This window comes from Mustela lutreola, chromosome 3, assembly GCF_030435805.1.
Source record: "Mustela lutreola isolate mMusLut2 chromosome 3, mMusLut2.pri, whole genome shotgun sequence".
NCBI lineage: Eukaryota > Metazoa > Chordata > Mammalia > Carnivora > Mustelidae > Mustela > Mustela lutreola.
In genome coordinates, this window is record NC_081292.1 from 182,531,587 (window position 1) to 182,553,929 (window position 22,343).

Here is a 22,343-nt window from a genome sequence, read left to right on the forward strand (position 1 = left end):
TGTGTAAGAAACTGTATGTTACTGCGAGGCCTATGTGTCTGGCGGAGACAGAGCTGCCCGGGAGGTGTCCTCTCAATATACACACCTGCAGGGGCTGGAGGGGAGGGGCTGGCCCCCCTGCTTGCCTCTCCCACCTCAGGAGGGACTTCCCGGGCTTGGCTGGTGTGGCAGGTGTGGGGGGTCCCGTGAAGAGGTTTGACAGCCTCTGGATTTTGCTTTTCTTCCTTTTGTGACTTTAAACAGGTGCCTCAGGCTCACTGACCCACCCTCTGCCCCTTTGTGAAAGGAGGTTATAGAAGCCCACCTCACCTAGTCATCTAGTTGGTGAGCCAATGAAAGTAAATGCTTGTTTGGGAGCAGAGCTCCCTGGGGTGACAGGCCCTGGGAGAGGGATTAGTGAGCTCTTTAATCCTCAAAGTGTGCTTTGGGGGTCATCTTATTTTGTCCCCTTTGATTTCAAAAGAAAATAATGAGGGGCACCTGGGTGGCTCAGTGGGTTAAGCCTCTGCCTTCAGCTCAGGTCATGATCTCAGGGTCCTGGGATCCAGCCCCCCATCGGGCTCTCTCCTCAGCGAGGAGCCTGCGTCCCTCTGCCTCTCTGCCTACTTGTGATCTCTCTCTCTGTGTCAAATAAATAAATAAAATCTTTAAAAAAAAAAAAAAAGAAGAAGAAGAAGAAGAAGAAAAGAATGAGGTTCAGAGAGGGCCATGAATTACTCAAGGTCACATAGCAAATTAGTCCAAGAGCTGAAATTGAGCCCAGTTCCCTTGACCCTGCACATAGTAGCAGTGGCCCCAACACTGAGCGTTGTTTGCCCCCGGCCTTCCTGCAGATGCTCCGGCTCTTGACTGGCCCCGGTACTTGTACTTGGCTCTCTGGGAGCTACCCCAACCCAGGCTCCTGGCTCAGGCCCACTCCTCTTTGGGATTTTCCTCTTGCCCTCCCACCCCAGCTGAACACTGAGCTCATCTCAGTATGGAGTGAGTATAGGAGACCCAGGCAAGGGCCTGAGAAATCAGAAGGTTGGAGGCAGAGGCTCCAGCTTCTGCTTCTGGTTCCAACCTGGACCCTGATAGGGAATGGTACTCTCACTGTGGCCTTAGCCTCCTCCTCTGTAAAACGGGTGTAAGGCTTCCAGTCTATATACACACCTCCCTCCCAACCTCATTGTCCTCTCCTGGTTTAAGGACAAACTCTGGGCTCTGAGACAAAAGGGGCCCATTCCTGGAATTGCCCATCCCTGGGGAATTGGAAAGGGGTGGGGCCTTCCCTGTCCCCAGACTGTCAGGTGGTAGGGGCAGCCTGAGCACCAGCAGGCTGACGGCATCCTCCCACCCCCCCTTTTCCCCCCATCTCTGCCGGCAGCCACCGCAGCTGTCAGGAATTAAGGGCTTGAGGCTGCTGGGGGTGGGGGTGGGGCGATGGGGGGGGGAGCAGTCTGGCTGGACAGCAGGAAAACAGCCGGGGGCAGGAAGCAGTCTGCGTCAGCCAGAGCCTTGTTTGACCCCAGCCGCCCCCCCTGCCCTCCCCACTCTTCCTTCGCCATGCTGCAGAGACAAGGACAGCTTGGGTCTGGAGTTTGGGAAGAGTATGCGGCAGGTACAGCAGGACCAGACTCAGTACGGGAAGGAGGCAGTGAGTCTGGGCTGGGAGAGGGCTCCACAGGGACAAGCCAGCCTGGGAGTCATGTACCCATTGGCTGTTGGGGAAACTGAGGTGCAGAAAGGATTAGGAAGAGGCCGAAGGTGGGACAGGGAATGCATTCATGACCTCCTTACTCCCTGGGTAGAGCTCACACCAGTCTTCCATGCTTGATGCATCCTATGTACCCCCTGGGATAGGCCGTTGTGCGGAATACTGATTCTGGGTCCCAGGCAGCAGAATCAGCCTGCCCAGGGGCAAGGCCTAGATTATCTCAAGTGATTTTCATGAGGACCAAATTTCGGGAATTCTACTGAGCTGCTTGAGAGGCCATTTTTTTCCCCCCTTTGACCTGCTTTTGCCTAGGGAAGGTCTCTCTGTCCCCCACCCCCTACAGTTCATGAAATATAGAGGTGTAAAAGAGAGGGAGAAGACCCTTTCTTTGGAAAACCCCAGGAAGCAAATAATGACTCTCAAGTCTCGTTTGCACTTGGGCATAGTTCTAGCCTGATGTTATGAGGGTCTAAATGTGCCCAAGCCTGGGGCATTTCTCAGGACAAGGAGAGGCATATGTAGGCACAGGACCTTGGCATATGCAGAGATGAGGTCCAGAAAGAGGGTCTACAACTGGAGCCCGAATCCCAAATGACCCCCCGCCAGTGGGCAAGCCCCTATCAGCAGCCCCCAGACCCCGCCCTGGCTCTGCCCTGGGCCCTGGCCCTCAGCCCAGCCCCAGCCCCCGCAGCCGCCAGCTGAGACCAAAATTATAGGGGCCAATGGAGGTGGGGGGAGCAGTAGGGATTAAAGGCAGCTTGGAGAATGGTTCCAGCTGTGGCAACTCTGGAGGAGGCTGCAGGGAAGGGAGGGCAAGGGGAGGCATCAGGGTGAGAACAGGTGGGCCCCTCATGGCCCCAACCTGGTCCAGGCCAGGCTCAGTCCTGAGAAGTCTGTCTTGGTGGAAAGGGAAGGAGCCCCAGACCCATAAGGGAGCTCCTTTATCTTATCCTTCAGGCCTCAGGGACCAGCACACCTCAGCAAGGTAAGGGGAATAACTTGTTGTTTTAGTCCCAAACTCCCCTCCAGATGAGATGGTCATCAGAAGCAGGGGAAAATGAGCCCTTGGCCTTATTCCAGCTGCATCCCCACCCAGCTGCCTGCATTCTGGCTGTTCCTGATGTGGTCATGCACACATCTGGGGCGCCTCTGTGCTCTTCCACCATCTCCCCAGTACCACATGTCCCCCCCCACCACTCAGCCAGCAGGGAACCTTCATGGCTCAGACTGTGCCTGGGGCTGAGCAGGAGATGAGCAAGGCTTGGTGGTGAGGGGGCATTTCTGAGCTCTGCATCCAGCCTTCTTCCAAGGCAGCAGTGCAAGGGCACAGAGCTGTCTCTGAGCTTAAACATGGCCAAGATAGTGGTCAAAAATGGTGCCTTTCAAGCCAAGGCTCTCACCCAGCACAGAAGCCCAGACTCCCACTGAGCTTGGTCCCAGAGGATGGACTGAGAGCATACAACTAGCCATTTGAAGGTTGCAATGTCCTTTTACCAGGTACTCCAAAGCTATTAGGCACCCCCATTTTTGACGGGAAAACTGAGGCTCAGAGAGATTTATAGACTTGATCAAGGTCAAGCTAAAAGTAAGCCTTTTGTTCATACTACTTTCTTTGAATTCCTTCTAACATGTTTGGGTGGTATCAGTTCATGCCACTGCCTCGGTTTCCTTCTGTGGCATCATGGAGTCCAGCAGCACCCACTCTGTACCACTCATTAGGACCTGACAGTAGAGATCGGGAAGCAAGCATCCCAGCCCTACGTCCGGGTTAGCCTCAGAGGCCCCAGACAGTCTGGAACCCCAACAGCTTGACCCAAGCTGTCTGTGGGTGTGCTTGCTTCTTTTCATCCCACCCTCTCCTGCCTACAGCTCTCTGAATTCCCCAAATGTCTTGCAGGTCTTGTCTATAGGGCTCTGTTAATAGGGAAGCTGGACTCTGTGCGCCCTCTAGTGGTCTCTGATAGAAGTGCAGGAGATTGTTATTTATTTGTAATTTACATATTTTGAGTATTGAACCCAGCTCTGGGGAAGGCAGAGCTGTGGATATAAGCTCCTGAGGGAGCTTCTTTTCTTCTCTATGTGGCCCACGACGCTAATTCTACTCTCTCCCTTGGTAAGTTATACAAACTTTGTTGAGTAGAGAGGTGCTGAGTCAAGATTCTCCATGACACTTCCCAGAAGCCCGGGGCCTTTGACCTAAGGGAGCCAGGAGGAGGCAGGAAGGAAAACTCAGATGCCCTTTCCTTCCCACTAACACCCGATACCCCCTCTCCATACATGCTTCCCTCTGGGGTCGGAACGTGATTCTCTGATTCTCGAGGACTGAACCAGGCTGTGTCAAGAGGTCCATGCAGAGGCATTATGGGGAGAGAGGACAGATGCACTGGAAAGCGTGGGTTAGGTCTGTTACATCCAGGATGAGTTCCCCCTTCCTTTTGTTTCATTTGAAACACTCTTCTCTCCTCTCTGTGCCCCCAATATCTGCGATCTTGGGTGGGGGTTGAGGGGCACCAGTCCCAGTCATGGTAATGCATCTTCCTGGATGGTTATTGGTTTGGGGATGGGCAAGTGACTCAAGCTGCCAGATCAGGGTCTTCCTTGGGGCTTTTGCTGGAAAAACCATTCTATTTTAGACCACCAGCTCTAAGAATGTGGGCATAGGGCTGGCATATAGAGAAAGTCTATCTGTAGCAGCAGGTAATGAGGACAGTATGAAAAGAGCAGAGATAAGGTAGAAACTATGGACGTGGGCACAGTAATGAGGGAAGAAGACAAGGGAGAAAGACCTATGACATCGTTTGGGCCCCTGGGTTCTATTGTGCTTGAATTCCATCTTACCTCTGGACTACCCAGTTAATTAATTCCCTTTTTCATTATTCTTCCAGTAATTCATTCCTTTGATCTAAGCTAGTTTGAGTTGGGTATCTTCACTTGCAATGAGGGTCTTCCCTGAGAACATCAGCTATCCCCACTCCCACACTAACTGCCATTTATTAAATATAAGCTTGACATAAATTATTGTGCCCAATATACTGACCTAAGGGACCCAGGAGGAGGCAGGAAGGAAAACTCAGATGCCCAAGGTTATGCTAAGTGCTTTCCATATCTCAAAAAAAAAAAAAAATCCTCCTCATGATTCTATGAGAAGGTGAATGGGTTATGATGGTGTTGGCGCTTTCCCATTGAGTGGTGGAGTCGATTTCCCCTTCCCTTGAATTTTGGCTGGTTCTGTGACAGCAGGGTTGTGTTACCTTCCAAAGCTGGACCTTAAGGAACTTCTGCCTTCACATGCAGCACCACCTACTCTGAAAGCCAGTCTGGAGAAGAGGTCTAACTCTGCCAAAGCCACCATGCTGTGAGGAGGCCCAAGTTAGCTACACAGAGAGGAGGAGGCCAGGGCGGAGGCCTGGGGCACTAGACACATCTGAGGAAAGCCTCTTAGACTGTCCAGCCCAGCCCAGCCACTGCAGGAGGTGGCTAAGTGAAGGACCACAGCCAATAGTTCTGCCATAAGGAGCAGAGCCACCAAGCTGAAATCTGGCAAATCCCTAACCTACAGGATTATGAGAAGTAATTATTTTGGGGTTGTTTGTTATGCAGTAATAGATAACTGAGACATGATGGTGTTCCCATTGTACAGCTAAGGAAACTGAGGCTAACGTGCCTATATTGTCACCTTCTAAGCAGCAGCAGTTTCCAACCCAGAGTGCCTCAATCCAGAGCTCATGCTTTGCCTACATACCTTGGTGGGACAGTCATTCTCCACTACAGTATTTGGACGGTGGGTGAATTGGGGGCCCCTGAACCCCAGCCATTTGCCTATGCCCTCCCCCATCCTCTGGAGGAAGATGGAGGCATGAGATTGAGTTCTGGAGAACCCAGAACCCCAAACCTTTTCCTCTCTGTCTCTTCAGCCTCAACAACAGCTTCCTGAGAAAGAACCAGAAGGAAGGAAATATGGTTAGGTGCCAAGAGAAAGCTTGGGACAACTTTGCTTCATCTCCCTCTGAGTGTGATTAGAAATGCTATTCAGGGCTGCCTTTTGGATGCTAATGCAGGTGAAGTAGTTTTGATGGTAACAAAGTCTGATGTCACTAATAACATCGTTTTATCACATTCTACAGTTTATAAAGTGCTTTAATCCTATGGGCTTGGGTGGCCCTAAATGTCTACCCTTGAATTCCTCAGGGGCCACAGAAACAGAAGAGCAGATGAAAGTGTCACAGTCCCCCAGAACTAAGATGAGGGCTGATCTGAGGGCTAAGTACACTACCGGAGGCTTCTGGTCTGCTTTCCTAGACCTGTTCAATCTGTTCCTTTAAAGAGGGATGGCTTAGGTCTTCCCCAGCTTGCAGACAGATCCAGGCTGAGAAATGTGACAAGAATGGCTCATCACCAGGTGACCAGGAGAGCCTAATCCAATAGGTGAGAAGACAGGGACCTAAGGATGTTAGTTCTGTCAAAACCAGCTTCCTTTACACACTCCTCCAGAAGCCTGGCCCCATGGCAGCCCCCCAGGGAGCCCAGCTCCCCTCCCAAACTGTGGGCCCAGTCCTATTGGTTTAAATACTTTTATTGATACGAAACTCACTCACCCACCCCATGGCCAACAGTTCTAAGGAGTCCTGCATCCAGAGGCCTAGAGACTGGCTCTTTGGTTTCCATATAGGGACCAAAGGGCGAGAGGGACTGCGTAGCCTCATCCCGGAAGCCCTCCAGAGCGCTCCCTGTGGGTCGGGGGTGTGCTGTTCTCCAGCCCCCTGGGCCTTCCTGGGCAGCCATGTATCTCCAGCCCCATCGCCTCTCAGCTTCCGGAGGCATGGGAAATGGCCTGTGGCCAGGAGAAGGTGGGCAGAGCCCCCGCTGGGGTCCAGAAGTCCCGCAGACGCCGGGTGGCGCGTCAGAGGCAGAGGCTGAGCTCCTTGCGCACGCGACAGCGATGGCACTGAACGACGCAGCACCAATGGAAGCGGCACAGGCAGTTCTCCTCGAGTTGCACGCTCTCCTGGCGGTGCCCGCGGCCGCAGCACAGCAGGTCGCAGCCGCTGAGGTCCGGAGCGGTGCTGTTGCAGGCGCGGCCACGCGTGCCGGGCGAGCCGGTGCGCCTGTTGGGAGCGCAGAAGTCGGGCGAGTCGGCTGCGTAGAGGAGGTCGGCGCGGCCAGGCGGCTTGAGAGTGCGGACCGCGGGCAGCAGAGCCTTGCCGTCGTTGGTTCCCATAACACGCGAGGCGCCGTGGAAGCGCTCGAGCAGCCGCGCGCCCACCTCGCGGAACGGGGGCAGCTTCTGCCAGCAGGTCCGCAGCGCGCACGAGCCCGACAGCCCGTGACACTTGCACTCGGTGCGCGTATGGCTCCGCACGGCCTGCGGGGAGCAAAGGAGCGGGCGTATGGGGACAGATCGGGGGTGCGTGGTTTGGAAAGGCCCAGAGGACCGACCTAGAATAAGGTGGAGAGGGTGGGAAGGGGTGGGGTGGACAGAAGAGAGAAAAGAGCAGACCAAAGATAAAAAGAGCGCCAGGTGGAGAGGAGGAAATCCAGGGAGCAAAAGCTCTGAGAGAAGGAAAAATGATCAAGATGGAAGAGTAAGAGAAGTGGGGAGAGTGGGGCGCTGTACCGAGTAGCACAAAGACCGCAGGATCCAAAGTCAGGGAATGGGAGAGAAAGGAGAATGGACCGCAAGGGTGAGATTCTCCCTGGAGGGAGGCGGGGAAGGGCTGCAGCTGTCGCACTCTCTTCCTCTTACCAACCTACCAACCCGCCCCGGGCAGGGCTGAGCAAAGTCGCAGAGCCGGCCTCCTGGGCGTCTGTCTCTGCCACCCCTCCCCACCCGTCTCTGACAGGTATGTGGGCCGGTCCGGACATTCCTCTCTGGGCCCCCTCTTAGCCCCTGCCTGATGCCTCAGGCCTGAACCCTGGAGGATACAGGATGTGTGTGGGGGCATCCCCAGAGTACCCTAGAACTGAGGCCTAGGGTGATGGAGGGCCCACTGTGAATGCATTCCTGAGAACTGGAACCCAGAATTCCTGCCCTTTATTTGCTATTTTGTGTCTGAAGCTGAGGTCTAAGAGTCACAACCCCTCTAGAAATGTATGGTGTCAGAGGACCCAGGAAGATCATCTCTGGAAGCTCAGAGTCCAGAAGCCAACCTGATCTACGGACTTGTGTGCCCCGCTTCCTTACCATGCTCCACCCCCACCCCCAGGCCTCTGTCCTTCCTCACACACCCCGCTGGAAACTTCTGACCCAGACAGTTTCTTGTCCCTAAAAAGTAGCTCGTGGGGCCCTCCTCCTTGCAGAGGGAAAGGGAGAGGCTGCCAGGATCCCCAGCAGGACCCACTCTGGGGTTGATGGGTAGCCAGTTGGCAAGTACCCAGATTCGGTCACAGCTTTCCTGGACTCTGCCTGACTCTCTCCTACCTTCACCAATTTCTACTCTTTTATCTTTCACAGCTTTCCAAGCCCTTCCCTCTTGGGCCGTTCTAGCCCCTCAGGGGCCTCACCAGACTCCTCCACCTCCAGACCCCATACCTTTGCCCCAACTTCTATCTTTTCTTTCATACCCAGCTTTTTTCACCCTCCTCTGCACCTACTGGGGCAGCTAGGTCTCTACCTAGCCCAAGCTTTGTCCCATCTGTTCGGTCTCAGAGGTTTGTCTGCCCTACCTGAGGTCCCTAAAGGCCCAGAGTCTTCTTTCCTGGGAGTCCCCTCCCAACCCTGCCCATTAGAGCACCAGCGCCAGGCCCTCCCAGCCTCCCAAGGGACTCCTTTCAGGCTGGCCCCCTTACCTCCCACGCACCCCTCTACACCCCCAGCCCACCTCCCCAAGTGGTCCCTCTCTACCACGTGGCTTCCACACCCCAACACACTCCCACACCGACACGGCCTTGCGCACACCACCACTTCCACATAGGTCCACCAACACGCTCCCACAGACGCTACCCTCACCCACGTCTGCTCGCACCCACCCATACTCGCACATTCACACCCACACAGGCTCTTAACTCAGCCCTGCCCCCACTCACCAGCCGGCCCGCCTCATTGTTGTGAAGTTGCACTAAGGCACGGATGTCTCCGCGACCCCGCTTGTGCCGCGCATCCATGAAGAGCCTCGACTTCTCGTCCCCGAAGTCCACGTCGTCGCCGCAGCCTCCCCACTCCCAGGCGGCGCTGCCATCGGGGGAGCCGGCGGGGCCCGGGGGCCCGGGGGTGCCCGGCAGACCCGAGGGGCGGGGCGGGGCCCGCCCGCGGGGTGCCTGGCAGCCGCACTGCAGCAGCTCACCCATAGAGCAGGCCTGCGTAACCGCGTGGCTGGCGCCCGCAGCAGTAATCGCAAACACGAAGGCCGTCTCCCGGATGTCTGCGGGCGTAGGGAAGGGCAGTCAGCGGGCAAAACCGAGGCCGGGTGGGGGGTGTGTGCGGGATGCGGGGAGGGGCAAGGCTGCGTGGCTGGGAGACAGGGTCGGGACAGGGTGCGCACAGACTCGTGGGACGGGTGGGGCTCAGGCAGGCTCCTCCGACTTCCCTCCCCACTGATCCCCCAGAGAAGCAAAAGCCGCTCCCTGAGTGCTCTGCCTCCACTGACCCTGCTGCAGGATGCGCCCAAAGGCCTTGCTGTGGCTGGAGCAGTTCCAGCGGCGGAAACGGAACTGGAACTGGCACTCTCGCACCCCAAGCCGGGCGCCCCGGGCTAGCTCCGCCACCACTTCTGGCTCCGCCTGGCACAGCTCGGCTTGCCGTCCTGCCAGCCGCCGTGCTTTCCTGCAGATGCTGGTGGGGTCCATGACCAGGGGGCTGCCCACCGCCCTGGAAAGCAAAGAATGGAAGGTCCAGGGTATGACTCAGAGGGCTTGGGGCGATGGGGAGGGAGACCAGCCCGGCTCAGACCAGGACTAAGGGCTGGCATGCGGCTCTTGTCTCCCACACCCGAACAGTGTTTGAGATTGTCCTGTCTGGTTCTCCTACGGTTCCATGTTCCCTCTAATGTAGATTTTATTTCACTTTTTAAAAAAGATTTTATTTATTTGACAGAGAGAGATAGCTAGAGAGGGAATTCAAGCAGGGGAAGTGAGCAAGGGAGAAGCAGGCTTACCGCTGGGCAGAGAGCGGAGGTGGGGCTCAATCCCACAGACCCTGGAATCAGGACCTGAGCTGAAAGCAGACGCTTAATGATTGAGGGGCCCCTCTTAACTAGATTTTAGACTAAAATTGCAATAAGGCAAGGATTCAGTCTTATCCTTCTGTGCATATCTTCATTAATAAATCCTTATAGGAATTTGACTCAAGGTCAAGGCACACGGCACCAGGAGAGCCAAAAGGCAGGCAAGGAAGAAATAAACAGAAGAAGATCAAGAAAACTGTCAGAGTAAAAGACAGTCATAAATCATAAAGAGATGCAGAGAAAAGTAGGCAGTATCAAATTAGGATCTGGTTTTAGTGGACAACAGGCTGATTTTGGCTGCTGAACAGTCCTGATGCAGGAAAGACAGGGCCAATCCCAAGGATATGAAAGGCCATAGGATTTTAGAATGGCTAGGAAGGGGAGCTCTGCAGGCAGCCACAACCCCCTGGCCAGGTCAGCTTGTCCTGTAAAATGGAAAGGTTGCGCTTTTATCTCTACGGTTGGGCCCCTGGCACCATGATAGCCTGCTTCCCTGAACCGGAGAGCAGGAGGAAGTAGCTGGGGAATGAGACTCTGAAGCATGACTGTGAAGTAAGTGACACCGACCCTTCCGCTCCAGGGTCTGCGACCTCTTCAGAGCAGCAGGGCAGCAAGCCAAACCCTGACGTCTCTGGCAGTGACTGGTTTGGAGAGAGGGAACCCAGTGAACAGCTTTAATCTGATTGCTCAGACTTGACTGCCTAGCTGGGATCCTGGTGCTCCCTATAGGAATGAGTGGGGGGGAGCATTTGGACCTGAGCGTCATTCAAGATCCCCCAAAACCCTTCAGCAGAGGGCAGATAAAGACTCCCCACTGGGGAGAAGTGGCACCAAGAGATAGAAAACATAGAGGAAAGTGGGAGCTAGGTGCCAAAGGTCAAGGTGGCCTACTTTTCAGTTCAGCTTTTGTGCCCCCCCCCCATTTGCTCCAAAAGTACAGGCTGCCCAGGCATGTTCAGGCCCCAGGACAAGGAGATATAATGGGCTTGAGCAGCAGAGAGTGGAATTTAGGTCTTAAGATCGAACTTCTTAACTCTGGGGAGTGAGATGCTTGAAGAGAGAGTTTCAGGAAAATGTATAAGCTTTGTCCTCTAAGGTCTCCTACTCTCCCCCCACACCAGACCTCACCCTGTCAGATCATTGTCAATCTCCCTACCCAAGTAATCCTGAAGTGGTGATTCTTCTCTCAGTGAAGAGACTTACAGTCCAGACCTTCCTTCCTCCACGCTTAAGACCTGCTCATCACTGCGTTCCCACCGCAGCTCGGAAGGGTCCAGCTCCAACCCTTCCAGACCCTAGAGAAGTGATGGAGGGAGTGATGGGGAGTGGGCCACGGGTGGGGTAGGGCAGCCCAAGCTGGTTCCCAGGGGCCCAATGACCTTCAAGTGTAGACAGTCCTTATCTCTCTCCCTATCCACGATCATCTATCCGCCCCCTGCCCCAATCCACTTATCCACCTCATTACAACAAGAATTTGAGGCAGCTTCCAGCATGGCTGTATAGGGTCAGAGAATAAGACAATGAGCACCTTGGGAGTTAGAAGTGACATTTTCTTTTGCTTCCCATAGCAGATTTTTAGGTGCTTACTTCATATTTCCCCCAGTTTTTATTATAAAAGTTTGCACGTTATGAATGATCACTATAATAACACAATGAAACCATTTAATACATGCTTTTGAATGAATGAATGAGTCGTCTAAGGACAATGTCCTCAACTAGAGACCAGGCCCCTGTCCACATGTGATTTCAGGACTCCTGATTAGCTTCCTCTCTCCCCAGCCCCTCCCCCCACACTGGATGCAAAGGCAGGGAATCAGCCTCCCTGGGGCTGTCCAGGTCCTGGCCTGCCACCTGGGAGTCTGGAGCTCTGCAAACTCATCTTCCCTCCCCTCCACATCCCCCCCCCCACCCCATGCCACTAAGCTCCCCAGCCTCCCCATCCCAACCCTGCCCTCTGCTAACTCCCTACTTTCCCAAGGTTGACTGGCCTTATCCTCTCAAGGTTACTCTGACCCCATCCCTCTCCTCTCACTCCTCCTACCCTGGGGAAGCAAGAGAGGGTGGGGGTATGCCAGGAGAAAAGCAAAAAGCTCCAGACTTTGTCTGCTTGCCAGGGGCTAGAGATAGGAGAGGATCTGGAGGAGCAGGAAGGGTAGGGCCCTCCAGGAGGCGGGGCCAGCCCTTTGAGGGGCTGCCCCAGAGTTAGTTGCTGGTCCCGGTCTGGCTGGCTGCCTGGGAAAGAAGCTTGTTTACGAGCTGGTCAGGAGGAGGGATGGGCAATAGTAGCAGCTAGAATCCCAAGGGACCAGCTTCCTCCCTGCCCTGCTGTCCTCGCTCCCATCCCTAAGTCACAGGAAAGAAAAGTCCAGAAGAGTGTGTGTGTGTGTGGGGGGAGAATCTCCTCATCTCCCCTCTTCCTTTATCCTCCTTTCTTTCCTTTTGCTACCTTAGGGAATCCACTCTGCTTTTTTGGTCTTGGAGTCGGCATCGGCCCTGGGTCAGCCCAGGGAAGATGGGCCCATGTGGGAGCGTCTGGATGTTTGCGGGGCTGGAGCCCAGTGGTGGTAGGAAACAGAGAATGTGTAGTATGTAGGATCTGAGATCCTAATCAAATAGCCATTCCTGGGCATAGAAAAAAATGAGGCTAATCCCAAGAGAAATCAGTATGCAGACAAGAAGGGACAAGCCTAGGGTTGGCCATTCTAACTGGCTTGGCTGGTGCCAAGATATCCCTCCCAGGGACCTTGATTGGTAGAATCAATAGCCAAGTGAGGTGGCTTTAGGGGACCAGCCAGTTCCTATTGGCAACATCTGTAGATCTAAGCCCTGGGGGCCCCAGCTTCTGGCCTAAACTACCTTCTCATGCCCAGATTCAGAGGGCCAAAGGGAATGCCGGAAACCACCTAGCCTTCTTCTAACCACCTCACCCCCCATTATACAGACAGACATCCAAGGAGGGAGGTGAGACTCAGGCCACTCAATGGACAGATCCTTACTGCAAGGAATTCAGGTGAATATCTTTTTTTAAATTTTTAAAAATATTTATTTGTTTGCAAGAAAGAGAGAGAGAAAAAGGATGAGCAGGGGGAGAAGCATGCTGAACGAGGAGCCCAGCATGTCTGGGGTTCCATCCTAGGACCCCAGGATCATGACCTGAGCTGAAGGCAAGTGCTTAACCGACTGAGCCGCCCAGGTGGCCCTAGGTGAATATTTTTGAAACCAAAGGGGCTGGAGGGTGATGAGCTGCCCTCCTCCCGCTGCCCTTCCTCAGTCTTAGCAGGGTTGGCTAGCTCTGCATTCATCCCAGATTACACCTCTAACTTTCTGGACTCAGAGCCACGCCCTTCCAACCCTGAAGTCATTGAAACCATGTCTCCAAGCTCACTTCAGATCTTACTGCCGCAAGGAGCCACCCCTGAGCCCCAGCCCTCACTGACCTCCCTCTCCTGCACTGTATCACCCCGGTGTCGCTCATTTGACTATTTTGTCTTGTTTTCTGGTCGTATAATGTCATCAATAGCACACCTTCAGAGTTTGGGGAGTCTGCGATTGGGGATTGGATCTGGGCTCTGACATTTGCTTGTTCTAAGATGTTAGCGAGTCCCTCACACGTGAAGCTGGAACTTAATATTTGGTGAATGAATGAGTCCTAACCTTCTGAACCTCAGTTTCCACAACTATGAAATGGAAATAAATGACACCTGCCTGTTTCTCTGGTACACAGGGAAGGGGTCTGTCCCAACCGTGAGCTCCAGCAAGAGGGTGTCACCTTCCCGGCCACACCTGGGTTCATCTCTTGAGCCTGCCCAGTGCAGGACAAGGAGTAGAAGCCCAGGCAGCTTTTGTGGGCTCCTGAGAACACCCTTTTCACCAACTCTCTGCCCTTACTCCTCAGCTAGGATCCCTGACTTATGTCCTCTTTTGCCGGCTGTGCCTCTGGACCAGAAGCACCCACCAGGACCCCTCCCTTTCCCCCAGAGAGCAATCCTGTGTGGGTTATTGAGGCTGGGGAGATCACAGACCCATTTTATGCCCAGCCTCCTCTGAAGGGCCTCATGCCCCCCCCCATTTCCTCACACTCACCCCCAGGGTCCCTAGTCTGACCCCCACCTCCTAGAAGCCAGCAGAGGGAGCCCTGAGCCCTGGGGCTGTGGGTGGGGGCTGCACGGGGGTGGGGGAGGTGGGTGGTGGAGAAGGGGCAGAAAAATGTTGCCTGACAGCTGCTTGAGGCGGCTGGGCCCGGGCCTGTGCCCGCCCGCCTGTCCTGTCCTGCTCTGTCTAACTCGGTAATTACTGCTCCCTCTCCCCCAGCCCCTACCCCCACCCCCACATCAAAGCTAGTGATGCCCCAGCTCCTTTTTAACCCCTACCTCCCCACCACCCCTTCCACCAGACACCCCATGCCACCCCTCTCCCACAATCTGGTTCCCACTGCCCCATCCTGGACCCTGCCCTTCCCGGCTCCTCACACCGCTCCCTTTCTTGTAGCTCTTGGGAGAGGCAGGGGCTCTCCCTTCCCTGAAGGCCTTCACCCACCAAGAGGGCTTCCTGCGGGTCAGGGCCGTGGAAGGAGAAGGAATGGACACACTGACCCTCCAGTGGGTTCTCTGAGGAGAATCTGTCATGTCCCTCTGCTCTCCCATGCTGAGGTGGGGAATAAGCATGGGAAGAATGGCCCTATACCCTTCTCCTGACCCCCACCCCTCACTGAATGAATGCTGGGAAGAGCTACTGCGCAGGACTCCCAGCCCCGGTCCTCACTGCTGCTCCTGGGTGGCCCGAGGCAAGTCCCCTCCTGTCCCTGGACTTTGCTGGACTTCTAAACATAAGTGAGAAGATTGGCTTAGACGATCTCCAAGTCCTTCCTCGATCTCATTTCTGGCTTAAATCAGGGGCTTGGAACCAGAGGAAACAGCTTTGGAGGCCAGGTGGAAAACAGAAGATCCCTCCCAGCGACCTTTCCCTCCCTCAGCTCCGCCTCAGGCACATCTGGGGAAGCACCCAAGGTCTCACCCCACCCTGCCCCGGGCAGGAAGGAGGACACAGGCTAGAGGGCGCTCTGCCCAGTCCCCAGGCACAGGATACTGTGTTCCCTGGCGCCCCCGCCCCTCTGCTGGCTGGGAGCCCTGCTGCCAGACTGACCAGGGCCTCGCTGCCCACACCCCCCCCCCCGCCCTCGCTTCATCCCGTCCACAGCTGCATTTCTCCATCAAAGTACACATTCTGGAATCCCCCTTACTGGGCCCTGGTGATCAAACCTCCCACTGACCTCTCCCCCCACCAACTCCTGGTTTCTGATGAGAATGGGGCAGGAGGGGGCTGCCCCCCCCCCACACCCAGGAAATGCCCCAGTGCCAGCCCTCTGGTGGGCTCTGGGCCGAATCAAGTCAGCCTCCTTTTGCCCCTGCCCTTTTCTGCTCACAGCCCCATTGTCTCCCTCCAGGGGAAGCTGCCAAGGCGGGAGGCTGGAGGGGGGTACTGGATGGCCACCCCACCCCCATTCTCCACCCCACCCTGAGCTCAATGGGGGCCAGCTACTGGACTGCCCACAAAGGGTCAGTTAAAGATGCAGTGGAAGAGGGTGGCCAAGCCCAGCCTGGAGCTGTTGGTGGGGGGCTCTCAGCTGGAAAACCTGGGTGTCAGGAAGAAGCCTGGGTCCTTTCCCTGACTCCCTGTGGGGCCAGAGATGAGACTGTCCTAGGCTTCTGGCTCCTATTTCCTTTCCATAAGGGGTGGGAGGGGGGAGAAAGGCAAGATGAGATGGCGGAAGGGAGTGAGACTGGGTGCTGTTTTGCTTGTGGAACGAAGGGGGAGGGTTAGTTTCTTTCAAAGAAAATATAAAACAGAAAGAGGAAGGGAGAAGAAGGGAGACTGATATGGCTATTCTGTGAGTGAGCTATTTTCCACAACCACTGATTGAAGGCATAAATAAAGATGGGTCAGACATTGAGAAGAACTTCCTGGGGGAGGGTGGGAGGGGCTCAGAGCAGGCTGGAAGGGTGCCCCCGGAAGCCAGACTTTCCCTCTCTGCCTCACTCTCAGAATGGGATCTGTCAGGGCCAGACCACAGGCTGGATGGCCTGGAGGCAGTGGGCTGGACAAGATGACCTCAAGAGAGCCTGGCCAGTGTCTTGGAATCTAGGATTCTGTGATTTACAAAGATATGGTTACAGATGGGAAAGACACAAACTGAGACGCTGGAGGCAGAGCTTAAAAAGCATGCATTGCATGGAGGGGGAAACAAGGTGGAAGGGAAACTTTTCTGGAATCCAGAGCTGGGTACCTAAGCCTATTCCAGGACCTGGATCACTCCCCTACAGGACCTGCCTTTCCTAACTGGGCAGTCCAGTCACTCAGAGTTCCTGGGGTCCTCTCTGTCCCCAGCCTGGTTGCTACCAGAATGTCAGAGTGCACTACAATGGCTGCCACCTTTCTGTCTGCTAGAGCTCCGGTCTGGCTAGCATTCTCTGAGAAGCAAGGACAAGAGGGCCAGCAGTTAGGTCCTAGACATCAGGGAACAGCCTGGAAGCCCCAGGCCTGATAAAATTCCTAGCCAAAGTAAAGCTGGTATGGGAGGCAGTGCTGGGGGGGGGGGGTGAGGGGTGTGCAAGGAGTGGCAGGAGCCTTAGGCCACTGGGGATGCTGGGTCCACCCCTCCAGCCCAAACCAGATTTTGGAGAGTGATGGTGGGGTGGGGACATGAGAGAAGCAAGTAGAGTCAAAGATCCTGAGAAAGTAATCTGGGATCAGACCAAAGGAATGAAGTGTAAGAAACAGACAGAAGAGAGTGAGGGGGCCTGTACAGGTGGGAGAGGCAGGTTCACTCTGAGAAGCAGCTGAGAGTGGCAGTTGCTGGACACCTTATCACCCCAGCCCCTCACTCTTCACCCAGCTCGCCCTGCAGCTGCAGCCATGAAGGCCCCTGTGTTCTCCTACACCTGCCCTCCTCACCTCCTCCCCCACTCCTGGCTTCCTAGCTCCAGGGTCAGTCTCCAAGGGACCAGGCCTCTCTTCCTCTGGCTTGTCACCCCTGCAGCAGCCCCTCCTGAACAAAGGAACCCCCACAGACACAAGTCTCAGGGAATCAACCAATTCAGCAACACTCCGCAACTTCCCCAGCCCCTTTAGCCTCCAGGGCCCAAAGACAAAGACTCTGTCTTCCAGGAGCAGGGAAGAAGGACTACAGAGGGGATGGTTGTCAGTAAAATGAAGTAACTAGCATAGTTACCCAGTGCGTGGCGCGCAGTGGGAGCACACAGAAGGCAAAAGAGGAAAGACAAAGAGACAGTGTTATGGAGGATGTGGTATTTTACCTGGAAGAATAAGAATGATTTGGAGAAGTGGAAAAGGAATAGGAGGACAACCACCATCAGGGAGAGACCGGTCTCCATGCCTTGAGAAACGGCAAAATGAGAAAGTATGAGTCTGTGACACTAGACAGAGATCCCTTAACAAAGTTTTGCTTAGGACTCTGGATTTTAAATTGATTGTTTTTAAAGTTTTATTTATTTATTTGACAGAGACAGCGAGAAGGAACACAAGCAGGGGGAGTGGGAGAGAGAGCAGCAGGCCTCCCCGCTGAGCAGGGAGCCCTAGGAGGGGCTCCTTCCCTGGTCCCTGGGATCTAGACCTGAGCGGAAGGCAGATGCTTAACGACTGAGCCATCCAAGAGCCACTGGATTTTTAAGTTTAAATTAATCCTCCTTGTCACCCCTACAGACTCTGGCCAGGAGAACCCGCAGAGTGAAGGAGAGGACTTAATATTTACAGAACACCTCCCAACGTCAGATCATTTTGTAGGTCCCCGCACCAAATCCTCCTATCCCGCCCCATTTGGGGATTGTTTCTCACTTTTATAGTTGAGACGCTGAGGCGTAGGGAGAACTGACTTATCCAAGGACACAGATTTAACAAATGGCCGAGATTGGATCTCAGAGCTATTTCAAGACCGATACTATCATTATGCTAAATTATGCTAAGCCAGGATCTAAAGCTGCAAGACCCCTAGCCTGGACCTGGGTCATCCTCGATTTGCTCCTTCCCTGACACCCCCGAGGGACATCTCTCCCGCATCACGAAACAGGGATCGCAGCCAGCAGCTCCCTGTGTGGGCATCCAGCTCCTATCTCACTGGAAGAGAAGGATCTGCCTGCCCCACCCCTCCTTCGAAATCGGGGGGTGGGGGAGGAGTGGAGGATAGAGAATCCAGCCAATGATATGGCGCTATGCAAATAGACCAGACCCTGCTTTCTTAGGATTGGCTGATGCACCAGTGATATTGTCCAAGTCCCCCCTCTTTAAACACCCAGCTATTCCGGGCGGGTCTTTGCAGCTCTGGAAAAACCGGGAAGGAAAAAAAAAAAAAAAAAAAAAGGTCTACGGACTCCAGATCTCTGAGAGGTCCCGACCCGGCACCCACTTTCCTAGTTGCTCTCCATCCCCAAGACTCAAAGTTCCCGAGATCTTAGCTCCGTAGGTGTCTGCTCTAGGTAGGGCCAGGTCTGGAGGCTACGTCCCCATTCCCTAGTTGGCCAGGCCTCCCTCACTTCCACGAGGACCCTTCACGATTCCGGTACCTCCGAGGCTGTATTCTCATTCGTGACCCCCACATCTGGAAGGACCGGGAGCCCGGGTCCCTTTCCTGTCTTTCTTCCTCTTCTTTGCTCCGGAAGGAGGATGTAGAGAAAGGCGGGGGCCCTGACTCAGTTTCCCTTTACGTTTTTTTCCCGCCACTACTGTCCACTTTGAAGTAGCACTCAGAAGCTGGTGGGTTGTTGAGCAAAGTAAGGCGGGGAAGAGACAGCTGTTTGACCCTCCTTGCCTCGTGGCTTCCCACCTTGTTCCTCTCTTTCCCACAAATCCAGTCCTCCTCCCCTAAATCCAGGGCCTTCCTTACACATTCTTTCCTTCGGATCTCTGACTACAGATCTTTCCCCTGTCTGCTTGGTAGCTCTTTCCTACCCACATGCCAGTTCCTTGAGGACCTGGATTGAGCGCATAACCGGAGGGGGAAAGGGAAGGATGGGAAAGGGTGTGTGGCAAAGGTAGGAGGAAATAACAACAGAATGTGCGGAGTAGAGGTTGAGGAACGTCTGAGTGGCAGTTTAGAAATGACCCAGGCAGGGGCCGGCAGGAAAGCGGCACGCACCTCCCCTGCCAGAAGCTGGGCTCCGCTCACAGGTAGAGCCGGAGGCAGCTGGAGCGCGCTTCCGAGCCACCCCCCACCCCCCAGTCCGTCCCGCAGCTCCCACCCTTGAGCTTCGGGAGCCGCGCGGGGACAGACAGCCCGACGCAGCACTCACCACCACAGTCCACCGACGTGCGCGGGACACAGGAGCAGCAGCAGCAGCAGCCGGAGGAGGGAGGGCGCGGGCGGCAGCATCTTGAGCACTCTGCCGCCGGCCCGTGCGGTAGGGGGCGAGGCTGCGGGGCCAGCCGGTGCGCGCGGGGGCGCGGGCTTCAGGGCGAGCGCGGCGGTGGCGGCTGCGGCGGCCGGGAGGCGATGGCTCCGGCGGCGGCGGGGGGGCCCATCGCGGGCGAGGAGGGCGCGGCGGAGGCTGAGAGCGGACGGGGCAGCCAGCGCCTGTGTCTCCCGCCGAGCTCGCTCGGGAGAAGAAATCAGAGCCGGGGGCGGGGGTGGGAGGGGAGCGGGGCCCGGGCGGGGGCGGGGGCAGGGGGGCTGTGGGGTGGCAGTTGCGACAGTCAGGCGGCGGGACTCTCGGGAGAGAGCCGTGCGCCCCGGGGCTGCAGGCACGGAGCTCTGCTGAGGGAGGGTGCGAGGTCCCGGGGCGGAGCCCTAGAGCGCCCGTGGCTGCGGGACCCGCCTGCCTTGCCCCTTTCCTTCCCCTCTCGCGGACTGGGAGCCCCCCGCCGCCGCCCAGAGTCGGGGGCAAGGAGGGGCGGGGAAGCAGGGTGGAGAGGAGTGGGGGGTGGTGGAGAGGAGCTGGGGAATGGGGGACGGGCTGGAAGGGAGACGTTTGACAGGTTTGTTGACTGTAAAGAGAGAAAACTTCCCAGGAATGAGGGAGTTGGGGGGGGGGGGTTCGGAGGGAGATGCTGGAGCGGGGGCCGGGAGAGGAAGTCCTCCTGGGTCGCTGGGTGCTCCGGGGAGGGGTGCCGAACTCGATCCTTGGACCAGCGGACCCAGGAGGGGTCACCCCTTACCGGCCCCGCCTCCGCGCTGCACGCCCCTTTCTCAGTCTTTCCTCGAGGAAAGGAGGAAGCCCTAGGCCTCCACTCTCGCTCCCCAGCCACCCCGCCTCTTCAAGCCCGCGTTCGGGGGAGGGCTGCGAAGGGGGAGATTAGACAGCAGAGGAACCTCCTGAATGGTCTGCGCTCCAGCGCTCGCACGTGTGAGCGAGCGATAGAGCTGAGGTTGCAGACTTACAAGAGAGTAGGAGGGCAGATCTCGCTGCAGCCGGCCCTCGCGTGTCCGCGCATAGCCTGCCTCGCGTTCTTTCCCCAACTTGGCCGGGGCCAGAAAGGGTGGAAGAGCCAGCTGCAGGTGAGATGGCGTTTATCTGATTCTCTAATGCCACAAAAATGTCTTTGATGCCCCTGCCCCCCCCCAACGAGGGGGGGGGGGAGATCAAAGGCCCCGTGGGGAGGAGGGACAGCTCCATTCATCACACCCAGCGGACTGGCCATGGCTGCAGTCCCTGCTCCGCCCCTCCGCCTGCTTGCCCCAAGGGTGCGGAGGGACAGGTGGTGCAGGACATTCCACAGCAAGGGCCAGTCTCCCTATTACCAACATCTAGAGTAGCATCAACCTTTAAGGGGGGCGGGGTGGGGTGGATCTCCTAAGTGGTAGAAACTTTAGGCACACAGAGGAAAGCTCCTGGTCTTTTGGGGGTGGAGATGGCACCTGAACTCTGGGAGTGAGGCTGCTGCCCTGAGAGATAAACATCCTTGGTGAGCAGAGAGGAAGCAAGATTGAGTCCCCCAGAGAGTGAGGACAAGTGAATGGTGATGAAACTGGGGGACAAAGGGGATGTCACAGAAGATCTTAGATGCCCTATAACCCAGGAGGCGAGGCTGACCTGGGGAAGGGTGGATGAGCACGTGGGGAAGCTCCTAGGTTTGCTGTGAGTTCCAACCCCATGGCCTGAGGTGTCCTGGCTGTGTCAGTCTAATCCTCTGTACTGGGGACAGAGAATTTTGGTGAGGGAGCTGGAGCACCCTAGTGGCGGGAGGGAGCCAATGAGGAGCATGGGGCCCAGGTGTCGCCCCCTCCCATTTTGGCCTTTCTTGGCATCCGGCTGTCACCAGTGGCCTCTGCACCTCAACTGTGTACACAGTTACTGTTTCTGCAGGGCAAGGCCAACTCTGGACACAGCACACTCAAAGACATACCCAGGTTGGACACACACTCAGGCCGGATGGTACTAAACAGGCATCTGGAGAGTTTGGGGGGTTCCTATAGGCTGCAGGTGGCCAGTGACCAGACCCCTGGGAACCACTGCCTGGGTTCTGAGTCCCCTACCCACCCCTGCCCCCACCCTGCTACTGTTATTGCAGATTATGAAATGCTCTCCCTATCCTGCATTCTTCTCCGAGGCAAGAATTTTAATGTATTTGTCTTTGTCATCAGGGGACCAGGGCTCTGGGACCGCCCTGCCTCTGCCTGAGGAGGGAGCGCCCCAAATCTAGTCCCTGCTGTCTCCAGACCCCAGCCTCTTTCCATTACCACCCCCTCGTGCCCTGGCCCGGCCCCTCGCCTCCCTCTCCAAAGACACAGTCTCTCTGTGGGGTGGATAAAAATGATGTTATTGAAACAACAGAATTGGGAGCAGTGGCAGGGAGCGGGGATCAGCGCAGGAAACTGGGGCGTTTGCCAAGAAGCCTTCTCCCCCGCAGGCGGCCCTTCTGACCCCACCCCCCACCTTTCCTACAAACACACACAGATCGCCCCACCCCTCCTGCAGCCCTCTCTCTAGCCAAATCTTTCAGAATATTTGGCGATCCCTCGATTCCACCAAGCCCTCACCTCCCCATCCCCCAGGGTCCTGTTGCAGAATCCATGGGCCCTGGCCTCGGTGAGATGACGGTGCCTCTGCTCACTCTCTTTTGCCTTCTCTGCACCTTCACTTAGGGGTTGGCTGGCATCTGGGCAGAAACCAGAGCAATGACTTCTGTCCTTACATGTTCCAAACCTTTAGAGAGACGAGTTCAGATGTTCCCGAGGCTTTGGTCCCCCACTATCACCCTAGAAGACTTTTCATGGAGCGGGGCTGGGGGACAGAGACAGAGGTACACACAGATCAAGATGCGTGCACACATGTGCATGTTTGCCTACACCCACATCTGGGCAACTGGCGTCCAGATGACCCCATAGAAACCATAGGACACCCTTGCCCTAGACAACGCTGAGTCACTTTTCATGCACAGGTACAGATAGACACAGATGGGCTGGCTCCGGCTGAGACATGTGCCTGCTTTCAAGGAGATTACACGCGCACCCCCCCACCCCCCACCGGACTCAGACCACC

General features: G+C 55.9%; 1 protein-coding gene across 1 annotated transcript; it reads right to left on the reverse strand.

The window, feature by feature from the left end:
• Positions 1 to 5,873: 5,873 nt before the first annotated feature.
• Positions 5,874 to 20,338, reverse strand: WNT6 (Wnt family member 6). The gene is made up of 4 exons (XM_059168027.1): positions 19,158 to 20,338; positions 9,280 to 9,500; positions 8,720 to 9,054; positions 5,874 to 7,058 (listed from the first exon to the last, which is right to left on the reverse strand). The coding sequence occupies exons 1-4, from the start codon at positions 19,235 to 19,237 to the stop codon at positions 6,597 to 6,599; spliced, it is 1,098 nt and encodes a 365-aa protein (XP_059024010.1). The 5' UTR covers positions 19,238 to 20,338; the 3' UTR covers positions 5,874 to 6,596.
• Positions 20,339 to 22,343: the final 2,005 nt, after the last annotated feature.